The 13,800-nt window shown below is 42.6% G+C and overlaps 1 protein-coding gene across 2 annotated transcripts in view; it reads left to right on the top strand.

The window, feature by feature from the left end:
* The window catches only part of LOC101991587 (G-protein coupled receptor 176), a 180,242-nt gene that overhangs the window by 86,824 nt on the left and 79,618 nt on the right, over positions 1–13,800 (top strand). For both annotated transcript variants that reach the window (XM_026787743.1, XM_005364239.2), the window contains exon 2: positions 7,526–7,778. In XM_026787743.1, the coding sequence (XP_026643544.1) occupies positions 7,526–7,778 (253 nt within the window). The remainder of the gene's footprint in view (positions 1–7,525; positions 7,779–13,800) is intronic.

Raw genomic sequence — 13,800 nt, 5'->3', positions numbered from 1 at the left:
AGAGAGAGAGAGAGAGAGAGAGAACAAAAAACAAAAGGTGAACAGAATTGCAAGTTATGACTCTTAATGTTTTTTTATCTAGTGGGTGCGAATGTATGTATGTATGTATGTATGTGGTTGTGTAAGTATCCATGCATGTGTGCACCTTGCAGGTGGAGGCCAGCAGAAGCTGCTGGGTGTCTTCTATCACTCTCTGCTGTATTCCTTTAAGGAAGGGGCTCTCCCTGAATCTGGATCTGTGCCTTCCCCTATTCCTTTGTTCTGGAGTATAAGGGATATGCATGTCCCCGACCCCACTTCTTATATGGGTGCTGGGATCCAAACTCTGCTTTCTAGGCATAGCTTATATTAGTTGTGACAATGTCTGGTCCTCTGAAGGAACCCTTTTGTGTCTGCAAAGACCCCTTACTGAGGTGGCCTGTGCCGTAGATAACTAGGACGGTGAGCTAGTTCACCTCTTTGCAGTCAGCTTGGCTCTTCGCGTGCCTGATGGTGGAGAGCGCCAGACTACTTGGTTCCTTTTCACAAGAAACATTCTCCCCCCACCCATGCTTTAATAGATTTTCTGTGGCTATAGGAAGGTTGTTTAGTTCACAGTTATAGTGGTTGAAGTCTAAGAGCACAGCGCTCACAGCAGTTTAGCTTCTGGTGAGGGTTTCAGGAGGCTTCAGCTCAGGGGGAAGAGCCAAGCTTGTCTGTGTGTGAGAGAGGGGAGGAGCCAGGCTCAATCCATGACGACACACTGGCATACCAATCTAGTTCTGTGAGAGTGAGCATTCACTCGCAGGAGAAAAGCCTTTCCACCTCTTAAGGAAACACTCAGCTCTTAAAGGTTCTGCTGCCTCTCAATACTGTTACATTGCTGAATAACCGTCAACACGATTTCTGTTTCATTTACAGCGCCTAATGAAAGGGAAGTGGAAAGCGAGGCCACTAGTCATTGCTGTCACAGGTGGAGCAGGTGATCCTGAGGTTCTTACCATAGCGTCTCAACACGGCCAGCCTGAACGACCGGAGAGTAAGGGATTTGGGAACCATGAAAACTTTATAGTTTAGACTGGAGTCTTGACTCTTTTCTTACCTTGTGCTTTTGTGTATTGAGAGACCCACGGGACCACTTGGGGACCTCTGACAGAGAAAGTCGAGACAGCGGCCATTTGGATCTTGGTGTATAAAGTTTGCCTCTGTGGTTGTTGCAGTCTTACCTGAAGCTCTCTGTGTGGCCTCATGGGAGAAGACCAGACAAGGCTATCACGGGAGTCCCTTTTCGTATTCTTCAGCATTCCAACAATGGCTCCAGTGAATACCTGAATTATTCATTGGGAATGAGTACTCCAAGGAGAAGCTATCCAAGGTTAAATTGGAAAGATGTATTTCATAAGATGCTTTTCTTTTGAGGTGATGGCTTAAAATTCACCATGAATTTTAATATACTCACTGTGTAGCTCTCTCCTGCTAATTCAATTCCTCCTTAATTTGAACTCCCGGAATCTTTCTTAAATGGAAGAGTGCCTGAATCAAATTAATTGTAGCTGAAATATCATAATTTTCTCATGATAACAGCTATCAGCTTAGGCAGTATGGGGCAGCTACCAGGGAGTTTAATCACAAGGTATGGCAAATTAACACTTCACGAGTGAGGGAAGGGTCCAGATTTCAAGTGAGGGCTGTAGAGTGAATGGCCTTGAGAACCACCAGGCCTTCTGGGTTGCTAGGGGATGATCTGAATAGTTAAAGAGGGAAAGACTGTTTTAAAGACCAGAACAAGATGGCGTCTTTAAGCATTCCTCTGGAGACGTGAACTTTGAATGGTAGCTGTTGCTCCAGCTCCCCTCCCCTGCCCCGAGGTTCACCCAGCCCTGCGGTGTCTTCAGAATTTCTCCAGGGGTCATTCACTCCTCTACACCAAGGAAGTTCTTTCCTCTGGTCTTTTCTTTCCCTCACTGTCCCTTTTTGCTCAGTCTCTCTTTCTGATGAGAGAGAATTCCATTTGAGAGTTTGAGTTGAGCAGTTCATGTAAGGATTCAAAGAAAAACATGCATTTGAATCTCAATTTTGCTCTAATTTCAATGTGTCCCCTTTAAAATGTTGGTGCTTACAGCCTAGCATTTGACATGATAGTATTAAGATTGGGCTTCAAAAGAAGATTCAGCCATGAGGGCTGCTTGCCTGCCTTAACAGGATCATGGCTCTTATAAAAAAAGGTCACACCATGATTGTGCTCCCCTGCCTGAACTGGATCATGGCTCTTATAAAAGGGCTCCTCCCACTGTGATTGGCTCACTTGCCCTCCTCCTCCCACCACACCCATCTCCTCTAGAGGATGCAGCAAAGGGAGCCTTCATGGAAACAGAGAGCAGCCCTGGTTAGACAGTTGAACTGATTCGTGCCTTGATCCTGGATTTCCATACTCCACAATAAGAAATGTTTTTTACTTACTTTTTTTTATTATGTGTGTGTGTGTGTGTGTGTGTGTGTGCGTGTGTGTGTGTGTGTGTGTGTGTGTGTGTGTGTGTGTGCGTGTGTGTGTGTGTGCGTGTGTGTGCGTGTGTGCGTGTGTGTGTGTGTGTACATGCCATAGTGGATGCGTGGAACTCGGAGGACAACTTTCAGGAGTCAGTTCTCTCCTTCCACCATGGGATCCCAGGATCAAAGTCAGATAATCAGGCCTGAGTAGCAAGTTCTTTTCCACTGAGCTATTTCAAGCCCAAATTCCAGCTTTTTTGGCTACTTATTTCTTTTATAAATAGCCCGGTCTGTGGTGTTGTCACTACCAAACTGCTGCTGCACTCCTTAGAGCCTCGGGGACCTCTATTTAGGTGCACCAGTATACTTAACCTTCATCATGAAGAAAGAAGGATGTCAGGACCGCTCAGAGAGAGGGAAAGTCAGTGAGTTTATTGATTAAACAAAGATGTTCAAGATGCCTGTGCAGAGTGGAGTGTGAGCACTAGGAGAGAAAGACACCCAAGGGCTCAGAAGTAGCTGTGTGATCTGGAGGCTTTAAAATGCCGGTGGGAGACGTTAGGGAGAGAGTGTGCTGTTCTGCTTGGCCGCAGAACTCTGTTCTGACGCGGAGACCTTCTTTTAGGTACTTTGTGGCAAGCTTGTGGGTAAGAAGGCAGCACCATTAAAGACGGAAGCATTGAACAATTAGATCCTTGCTCTTGAGGAGGGTGGAATTAAGAGAGTGCATCGGCCCCTTTTCACAGTCTCCTTTGTAATGGTTCTCAGAGAAGACAGCACAGTTCAACTGCAGGTTCTGGCTGCACTGATGTTCCTGGGCGTCAGGCAGTGGGAGACTGAACTCAGAACCAGAGAGTGGCTGCGGCAGTGTGTGTGGTGTTCTTTTCTCACTTTCTCTTTCTTTCCCAACTAGCTGTCTCGCCTCAGTGTTCGGCTACAGCAGTCGAAAGGACCAGGACAGACCTTAGGATGATTTTATTTCACTAGGATGCTACACATCTGGGCAATAAGCATGGAGGCAGCCAGGGGTGATCTGAAATAAAAGACATCATACAACGTTGAAAAGTTTGGGGGTTTGTTTGTTTATCATCAGTGGCAAATGGATCAGTGTCATCCCTTTTGTATCCTCTGGCAATATGTATTTGCTTATTTATGCATTTATTTGTAAGTAACCCCAACTTGAAAAAAATAAGTGTTACAAAGAATGCACATAGAATCATACCTTAAAAGGGGGGATGCTTTGGCTTCCTGGTAATAAGGTTAAAAAATGAATAGTGTTCCTTTTTTCCATTTTTTTAAATTAAAATTCTTGATTTTTATTTTGTGAGAAAATGAACAAGAGGACTTCCTGCCACTTGTGGGAAGATGATGGATAAAGGTGTTTTTAAAGATTTTTTTTAAAAAAATAAATAACTAGATATCCTTATAATTGTATTATTATTTGTAATATATCCTTGACCAGATGCCATTTTAGCCCCTTCCTGCCCTAGGAGCTGTTGAGATGATCGCTCTCTTCTAGTGGGCATTCCATTCATAGATCCACGACCAGACTTTTAAATCCTGCCTGTAAAACCATGTAAGGAAGGATGCTTTGGCCAGACTCTAATTTGTGTTTCAGTGAGGAAAGGCCAAGAACGAACTTCCACATCAGCAGGCCCCTCATACGCCGTTATTGTTCAGTTTATCACCTTGATGACAGGTGGCGTCACTATAAGCAATTCTTATCCTGAATAAATGGGAGTGTGTGTGTGTGTGTAAACACCTCTCATGTTTGCTTACTGAGTCACCGTGCTAATACAGAATTCTGTAGAGAATTCCTGGAAGCAGCTGGACTCAGTACCTAGATACATTAGTTGGCTTTTCTACATTGTCTGCAAGATAATAGGCATCATAGAACATTGTGTTTGAGAACTTGGCAGTAAGTTCTGTCCGGATTCAGAGACCAACGCAACTCCTTGGAGTGACCCTTTCTGGAGCTCTGGATCTGCTGTGCCCTCTGTAGCATCGTGTCCTTCCCATGGTGCGTGGCTCTGCTGTCAAATGGCTCATCAGCAGGCATCCCCTGGACAGGTCGTGTCCTTAGGGGGCCAGTCAAGTTACAGATGGACCTGCTTTCTCAGTAGGCACAAGAATGTGCTGTGTGATACACCTGAAGATGGGCTCTGGGCAGCTTGGTGGGCTGCGGGCTCCAGGTCTAGGAGTCTGAGAGTTGAGTTGGAGCCCACTCCACTGGGGCATCTTTGCAGTTGAGGGTCCTCAGTCAAAAACAGGCCTGGATTCAGTATGCCATTCTAATTCAGAGTTCAGTTTAGAAACTGATGATGACACACCCCCGAAAGGATGGTTTCACTACACGGAGTTTTGATTGTTGTCTGTCCATGGTTTTTTTTGTTTGTTTGTTTGTTTTTTGTTTTTTGTTTTTGTTTTTTTTTTTTCGAGACAGGGTTTCTCTGTAGCTTTGGAGCCTGTCCTAGATCTAGCTCTTGTAGACCAGGCTGGCCTCGAACTCACAGAGATCAGCCTGCCTCTGCCTCCCGAGTGCTGGGATTAAAGGCGTGCGCCACCACCGTCCGGCTGTCCATGTATTTTTATAAATTCATTTATTTAACAATTATTTATATGTTGCCTACTCTTCCTAATATTGAGCTGTGTGTAGACTTGTAGCTGAACAAGAGTGACATGTTTTTTTCTCTGATTAAAAAAAGAGAGAAACAAATGGCTAATAATTAATAACTTACTATAGATGAACAGTAGGGTATTCTAATGAAGTAAAATGGAGGCAGGAACATAAGTGTTTACAACAGAGAGACAGTTAGGGAAGGCCATGTGGAGGAGACAGTATTTAAACTAAAGCCTGGATTAAAAGGAACCATGAGGAAGAGGTCAGACAATCCAGGAATGCTGTGCACCGACACCCCGGGGTTAGGGCGAACCTTGGTGCAGTTCAGGTGCAGCCAGAGAGCTGGTTCTGCAAACCAGAGATGGAAGGGTATGGGGTCTACAGGCAGATACCAGATTATATACACAGGCCCTGGAGGCTGACGCACTAAGAAAGAGCTACACTGTCAGGCTCAATTGGAATGAGGAGTCTGGGGTTGAGAGGAAAATGCTTCTTTGGAACATGAATCTGGGAACCATCAGCATTGTTGTGGAAAGCCACGGAAACAGGTAGTCTAACCAGGAAGAGATTGTAGAGACACCAGAGTCCCTGAAAAAGACCAATCAGAGACTTATGGAAGGTGTTGTGGAATATTTGTACACTGTATGAAGATATATTGCTGCGATTGGTATAATAAAAAGCTGAATAGCCAATAGCTAGGCAGGAAGTTATAGGTGGGATTTCCTGTAGAGAAAGGAAGAGGAGGAGACACCAGGAGACGTGGAGAGGAAACAGGAGGTACAAGATGGACGAGAGGTAACACCACATGGTAGAACATAGATTAATATAAATGGGTTAATTTAAGTTACAAGAGCTAGTGAGACAAACCTAAGCTATAGGTCAAGCTTTCCTAATAGACTGTAATAAGAAGTCTTGCTGTCATTATTTGGAAGCTGGCTGGCAGGACAGAAGAAGATTCATTACAGGGAGAGTGGGCGACAGAGCAGAAGCAGGTTGGCCTGTGGAAGCCAGGGAGGAGAACTGGTGAAGAGAGATGGCTGATGAGGTCATTGTTGCTGAAAAATCTAGAATTTCACTGGCTAGAGTGTGGGTCACTAGTTACATGTGCTGCTTAATAAGTTAGTTAGTTAGTTTGTTTGTTTTTGTCAGCTTGACCCAAATAAGGGTCAGCTGGGAAAAGAGAGCCTTAACTGAGAAAATATCTCCGTCAGATTGGCCTGCCGCAAGTCTGTGGGACATTTTCTTGATTAGCGATTGATGAGAGACTGCCCACTCACTGTGGGTGGTGTCACCGCTTAGCAGGTGGGGCTGGGAACACGAAAGATTTAACTTGAGCCTAGAGAGCAAGCCAGTAAGCAGCTTTCCTCCATAGTTTCTGCCTCAGATCCCTGATGTCGGTCAGATTCCTGCTTTAACCTCTTGCCCTAGTTCCCTTATGACATACTGTGATATGGGAATGTAAGTCAAATGAGCTATTTCCTTCCTAAGTTGGTTTTTTTTTTTTTTGGAGGGGTGCAGTTCAAGACAGGGTTTCTTTGTGTAATAGCTCTGGCTGTCCTGGAACTCACTTTGTAGACCAGGCTGGCCTCGAACTCACAGAGATCTGCCTGCCTCTGCCTCCAAGTAATGGTATTGAGGTGTGCACCACCACTGCCCAGCTCCCAAGTTGTTTTTGATCATGGTGTTTATCACAACCATAGAAAGCAATCTAATTCACTGCTTGTGGCCTCTAAGTACTTGAAATGTGACCACTTCAAACAGAAAGGCCCTGGAAATGTAAAATAAAATACACATTGGATTTTGAAGACAGCACAAAAGCAAAGATGGAAAACTATCGATAATTTATTAGTAATGTTATGTTGTAATCACAATGCTGGGATTAATTGGGTTAAATAAATATACCATTAAAATTCACTTGCTTCCTTTTACTCTGTGAAATACTAGCTGTAAATTCCGTGTGTGGCTTGCACTGTGCCTCTGTTGGATGCTCTACAACCTGGAAGTCCTTAGCAAACTTAAGAAGAGCAGACTGGTGCTCAGGGATTCAGGTGTGGATGCAGAAAGCCCTGGGTTTCTTCGCCAGCACTCTGGAACTGGGCATGGTGAAAATAAATTCATCTATGACTCTAGAATGCCTGAGATAAATACCTAGCTGATTGTTTATACCACCAATAAGACTGAGCCATCATTGCAGGATATCTTTTGCCTGGAATTAAAAAAATCAAAGTAGTACTAAAATTTAATGTAGAATTTTTGGTATGGATGTGCTCTAGCAGTTTTACATAAATTGACAGTGCAATATCCTTGAAATAAATGCTTAACATATCAAAATATTTAACCCGTGTTTCTCTCTTTCCTTCTTTCTTGTTGTTTTTCCTCATGTTTTAAACCCCTAATTCACTTTCATTTCTTTTTTTCTTTTTTTACATATCTGGCCAGGAAACTTCATGGTGTTATGGTCAACTTGCCGCACAACTGTGTTCAAATCTGTCACCAACAGGTTCATTAAAAACCTGGCCTGCTCTGGGATTTGTGCTAGCCTGGTCTGCGTGCCCTTCGACATCATCCTTAGCGCCAGCCCTCAGTGCTGCTGGTGGATCTACACTATGTTCTTCTGCAAGGTTGTCAAATTCCTGCACAAAGTCTTCTGCTCTGTAACCATCCTCAGTTTCCCTGCCATTGCCCTGGACAGGTAGTTTATTTTTTTAACTTTTATTTGTGTGTGTGTGTGTTTGTGTGTGTGTGTGCCTGTAGTTGCCTCTGGAGGTCTGAAGAGGACGGTAGATTTTTATCCCCTGGAGCTGGAGTTACAGGCATTTGTAACTCCACAAATGAGGTGCTCATTGTGGGCAGCGGGAACCAAACTTGGGTCCCCTACATGTGCAGCATCCTCTTAAACACTTAGCCATTTCTCCAGCCCTGAGTTCCTGTTTTTGTTTGTTTGTTTGTTTTTAATGCACTGAAAGATGAGCATCATGGAGGAATTTTATACACTGGTTTCTTTTTTAGTTTGCTTGTGGCCATAAGAAAGAGAATGCATATTCAAAACGGTCTCTTACAAAAGGATTAGCTGAACATCTGTGGAACAAACATCTTTACAAAAGACTCAGGGGTTGGATTTTTATCACCAGGGTGCTACTGGCTCATGGTGCTGTTCTGTCCTGGTTAGAATTGATATTCTCATCGCAATCTGAAGTAGCTTGCCCATCTGATTAACTCTGCAATTAGGGCTCTTTGATGCAGGATGTAAGCATTTCTGGGAGGAAAGGGGAGTGAGTCAGTGGTTACCTAACGAAGGTTACACAGCTCTGTGACACCAGAATTCCTCTGGTGGAATCTGTTCTGGGGCTTCATGCCGTCCTGTTGGTTGTTTTCTTGTTCATCCTCTTATTTAATGGGTGTTTGGGAATGAATCAAACGCCTTGGTTCCTGCCATCATCCTGACTTGGACGGCAGAGCACTTGCCTCAGTTTGCCTTCTGATGGGGGTACTAACGCTTTCATTTGCTCTTGGGCCATCTGTGGCACACAGGTGTCTTTCTGTAATCCCATTTTGCTCCGGTGTAGTCTTTTTTCTTTCTTTTCTTTTTTTTTAAGGTGGTATCTCTTTGTGTTGTCTAGCTAGCTTCCAATTCCTGGGCTCAAGAGATCCTCCTGCTTCAACTGTTTTCATTAGCTGGGCTGACAGGTGCCCGCCATCACCCCTGGCCTTAGTGAAGTCTTAAGTCTTCACTTTGACATTATGGACTCTTTTTCCTGAAAGGTGTGAGGCTTTTTTTTGTTGTTGTTATTTGTTTTTTGTTTTAGCTTTGAGGTATAGTTTACATGTTATAGAAAAGGATCACCTATTTTAGGGGTTCAAGTCAGTGAGGTTTAGTATATTTTTGTATTGTGTCTGGACTACAGTGCCAGATTTTCCCTAGCCTTCCCAAGAAAAGAAGCCTCCTGCTGATGGATACTCATGCTGTTCCCGCCATTATACCCCAAGCAGCCCCTAGTCTGCTACCTGGCGCTGGGTTTGCCTTTGTGAGGCAGTCGGTGTGAGTGGAATCACACAGCATGTGTTCTTTTGTTTTTAGCTTCTTTCTTTCACTTAGCATGTCAGAGCGTGTGCCAGCATTCCACTAGATTTTTATGGCCACATAAAAGTCGATGGTGGGATCTACCATAGTTTGGTTGTTCATTTACCAATTGGTGGTTGTTTGGGTTGTCTCTGCTTTTTGATTTTATGTGTATGCGTGTTTCGTCTGCATGTATGTATGTATGTGTTTGTATGTGGGTGTCTGGTGCCCTCAGAGGCCAGAAGAGGACATTAGATCCCCTGGAACAGGAATTACAGTCACTTGTGAGTTGCTGTATGGTTGCTGGGAACTCAAGTCCTCTGGAAGAGTAATCAATGCTTATAACCTCTGAATCATCTTCCCAGATTAACGTGGAAGGTTTTTAAAGTATAAGATTCAATGAGAGTGGAAAACATTGTTAATACATCTTGTTGTTGTTATACCACAAATCAGCACAATAGTTCCTATTTGTTATGTGTAAGTCCTTGTTCTTAGACAAGGAAATATGCAAATAATAAAAAATCCTGCTTTTTCCTTTCAGCTGATAAACCATTGCATATTTTAAACCATCGCTCATACAAAAAAAAAAAAGGTAAACAAATGCTTTAGCAGAAAAACCAGGCTGATAAATTCCTATTTCATTATTCAGAGGTACGAATTACTCGCAGGCATCATCAAGGTGCACTTGAAATAGGGAAGTGGATCTTTTTGCTTCCTTGAATCCATTTGTTTTATGACACTAAGTCGGCAAGTTAATTAAGAGGCCGCCCACTCTTCCTGCATCCTCTTCTTAGTGATGGACACACTAAGGACATTATTTATAATGAACTGTGTGCATATCTTATAGTTCATTTCCCAACGTGTAATGGGATGGAAAACTGATAGATACCTGATTATGTTTCATGGGAGCCAGAGCCAGGGCACTCCTAGGCATGTTTTTATGTGTGAGAGTGGTACCATCAGATGTCTATAGAGTTGTATTAGAAAAAATTATCTGTATTCAGAGCCAAAGCATTTTTGAGAGCATGCATGTTTTATGCACAATCTTTTCTTTTCTTCCCTGGGGGAGAAATAAATAGGACTACTTACAGTGCCCCACCGCTTCTGTGATCATCCATGGTCCACGTGGTACTTGTATCATGCCTCTCTCTGCCTCAGAACAGTCCCTCCCTCTCCGCCGTCAGACTCCACAACAGTTTCCTAGGTAACCCTAGGAGCTCTATGCCAAGTACCTACTCTGGTAGAGCCATCACCCTCCAGATGTAATTGTTCATGCATTCTCATAGAGTGCAGCAATGTTCCTGCATATCTGCTCATGTTTGTGACCCAGTCTGGCACAGGGGTGCTCACAGCATTCATTGTCATTCATTCTCACCTGTCCCCATGAGTGAGGGATGGCCATCAGGGTAGGGAGACCAGCTCTAGTGATGGCTGACAGCAGAGTTGTGGGCCAAGCTAATATGAAGAATCTCGACATCCCTCTGATGGCTGATGGCAGCCCCTTGGGTATGGTTGTGGGGTCTGAGCAACTTCAATTCTCCCAGGTCACTGATTGTTGTAGGAGGACATTTGTTCATTTCCTGACCACCCTGACTTGAAATAATCACTCAGAGACTATATTATTTAAATCATTGCTTGGCTAATCACTTAAGAATATTGCTAGCTAGCTCTTACGTCTTTGGTTCACCCATTTCTTTTATTTTATATTTTACCATGAGGTTTGTGGCCTACCAGTAAGGTTTCAGCTAGCAGCTTGCATCTTTCTCCTCTGGAGCTACATGGTGTCTCCTGACTCTGCCTTCTTTCTCCCAGCATTCAGTTTAGTTTTCTCTGCCTAGCTCCACTCTGCCCTATCACAAGCCAATGCAGATTTTTTAATTCATTAACCAATAAAAGCAACATATATACAGAAGGACTTCCTACATCATCTTCCCTTTTCTGTCTAAATAAGAAGGAAGGTTTTAACTTCAACATAATAAGATTACATATAACAAAACAGATATCAAGCAAGAATCACAGTTACAATATTTTTATCTACTTTGTCTTTCATCATAACTAAGGAAAACTATAACTATCTATTTTTAAGCTCTATCAAAGATTCCAGAAGGATATAATATTACCTAAGTAAACAGGAAGTGCATTGTAAACAACTTCCAAAATTCTAGAATTGACAGAGACATCTCGCTGCCTGGACAGTTACCCAAAGTTTTTCTGTACTGTTGGGGCATCCATCTTCAGCCAACAGGCCCATAATATCTAGCAGACTTTTCCATGAAGCAAGAAATTTCAAAGACAGTTCTGTCTATATTGGTAGTTTGTCAGTCACTTTCTTCTGTGTCTTACAGAATGTCTCACAGACTCTTTAATGAAGCAGGAACCCCAAAGGTTCCTTTAGCGGTCATTTTTCTGTGGTTCCTGCAAGTCTAGTCAAGCAGTTCAGGCAAGAGCAGTTTCTTGCCCAAATGGCTAACAAACTCCATGAGGAGCCTCTTTGATGCCATCATCTTCTTGAAGTAATTGGTGTTGCCAGGAGCAGATGTGTCTCATTGTCATGAAAAGTCCTAAGTTATTAAAGCATTTTAAATGCCATATTCTGAAGGTCTCTGAAAGATTTGAAGAATACCTAACTAACTGAAATATATGTCTACATATCTAGAAAACCTAACTAACATGACTACAAGCTTGACTATTATAGGTAATTATCGATTAACCTATATTTATTAATTATACATTACATTTTTAAATGAGCTGCACAAACACAATACTTTAATCAAGAGCAGAAACATACATATAACAAAATTGACCTAAAATTTGTATCAATAGACCAAGATCCATACCAATGCAGATTGTTCATATCTATATCATATCCCCCTTTAAATGTAAACAAACATTTATAAACAATCATTTAGGGAATCTTGGTGTAGTTCTCTCTAAACTGCTTCCTGCTTTTTGTTGGGTGAAGTAATTTTTTGGAGGGTGTTCATGGTGACTTTTTGGGGGGTCTTGGTCCATAAAACCACATTAGTCTGGAATTAATCCACAGGTTCTCATCTGTGGAAACAAAAGCAGAACCTCTTTTCCAAAGCAACAAATCCTTAGGCCCAAATTTTGAAGTCAAGATATCTTTAAAACATATATGCTGGTTTAGCTTAGCAGCCTACAAAATGAAATGTCTCTCTGTACTTAGCTCCTTCACAGTCAAATAAATTAAAGAAAACACAATAATATACCCAACCAGATTATCTGTGTATACTACATCTTTATGGGGCTTTTTCTTTAATTCTTTTAATCTACGACTGTCTGTACCCGCTCTTTAAAGCCTTTGTTTTTATTTTTTAAAATGATTTACTTCTTTTTATAACTCTTTATACTCTTTTTCTTTTCTCTTCCAAGCCTATGCACATTTATCCAACACTGTGACCCATTTGGAGGTCTTTTATATGTGAATCTGTCTTTGTTGTGTATCTGTAATTATTTTCTGAGCAGAAGAGCCTTTTTATCTTTTATGCTAAGCAGGTGTGGCTAAGGTCAACATGGCCCTGCCTGCTTGCTCTGCTGCCTTGAGAGCCATGCACATTGCCCTATTTTTAGGCACAAAGAGGGTCTGTGTTGCCATTAAGCCAGTTGTAGCACTCCGTCACAAACCCCATTTAAATGCTCGGCCTCCTGAAAGAGCCAGAGTTTATGCTGGCAGCATGGCCCAGGAAGCTGCAGTTTTGAAACTGTGGGTTTTTTCTGTTTTGTTGTTGTTGTTTTGCTACTGCTGAATCAGGAAGAACTCTTAAGGGAGCTGTAGCATGCCACCAGTAGCCAGCATTTTGCTGGCTACCAAGAAGCCGTGCTTAACTCTGTTCTTTTGTGACTAGAATTACTTTTTAAGCTTTCTCAGGTTTTAAGTGGATTTAGTTGGCCACATGGGGTGCCGAAGCAACTCATATACAGAAGGACTTCCTACATTACTAATGATGTGAAAGCAAGGTGCATTTGGATTTGTTCTATGGTAGTTACAGAATGAGGAAAGTGTAACTTGGAAGGGTGGAAATCCTCATCTGAATTTTGACAACAAATTAACTTGAGACCTGCTGGCTGCTCTTAGAGTTATGATAACTGACTACTGGGCAGACACAATGTGACTGGTTGGATTTGATTGAGCTCTGTCATTCACTTGGGTGTCTTCTGCCATGAGCAGCCTTAGAAGCCAATCATCTACAGTATGTGGGCTGGGGTGTAAGTGTGCTTTCCACACGTATGTGGACAAATTTGTCATTAGCTTTAAAAATTTCTCAGAGGCTTCTCAGAGTAAACTATGTACAAGTCGCGCCCTCTCATTACATTAGAAAGCAGCCATCCTCACACAAGAACCTGAGGGATCTGTGTCCCTTATGTTGAAGGCACTCAAGATCTTAGTCCTGATGGCAGCAATTCTTAGGGTAGTTATGCACTGAATGTATTTGCTTGTTTTCCTGATAGAGTCTGAAGAATGACATGAAGATGTGGATTTTCTCTGTGTCTTCAGAAAGTTCTTGTTTTGCTTTTCTGGATTGTTGGTCTCTCCCATTGTACACTAGAGTCCTCACGACTTAAGGTCTGGCTTCCTGGATTCTTCAGATGATTCTACCTGTCTCAGTTATTGTCCCCTCTACCTACTTTTGGT

This window comes from Microtus ochrogaster (assembly GCF_000317375.1).
Source record: "Microtus ochrogaster isolate Prairie Vole_2 chromosome 14 unlocalized genomic scaffold, MicOch1.0 chr14_random_1, whole genome shotgun sequence".
Lineage (NCBI taxonomy): Eukaryota > Metazoa > Chordata > Mammalia > Rodentia > Cricetidae > Microtus > Microtus ochrogaster.
The sequence above is the reverse complement of the archived record's forward strand: the minus strand, read 5'-3'. Positions and strand labels throughout refer to the sequence as shown.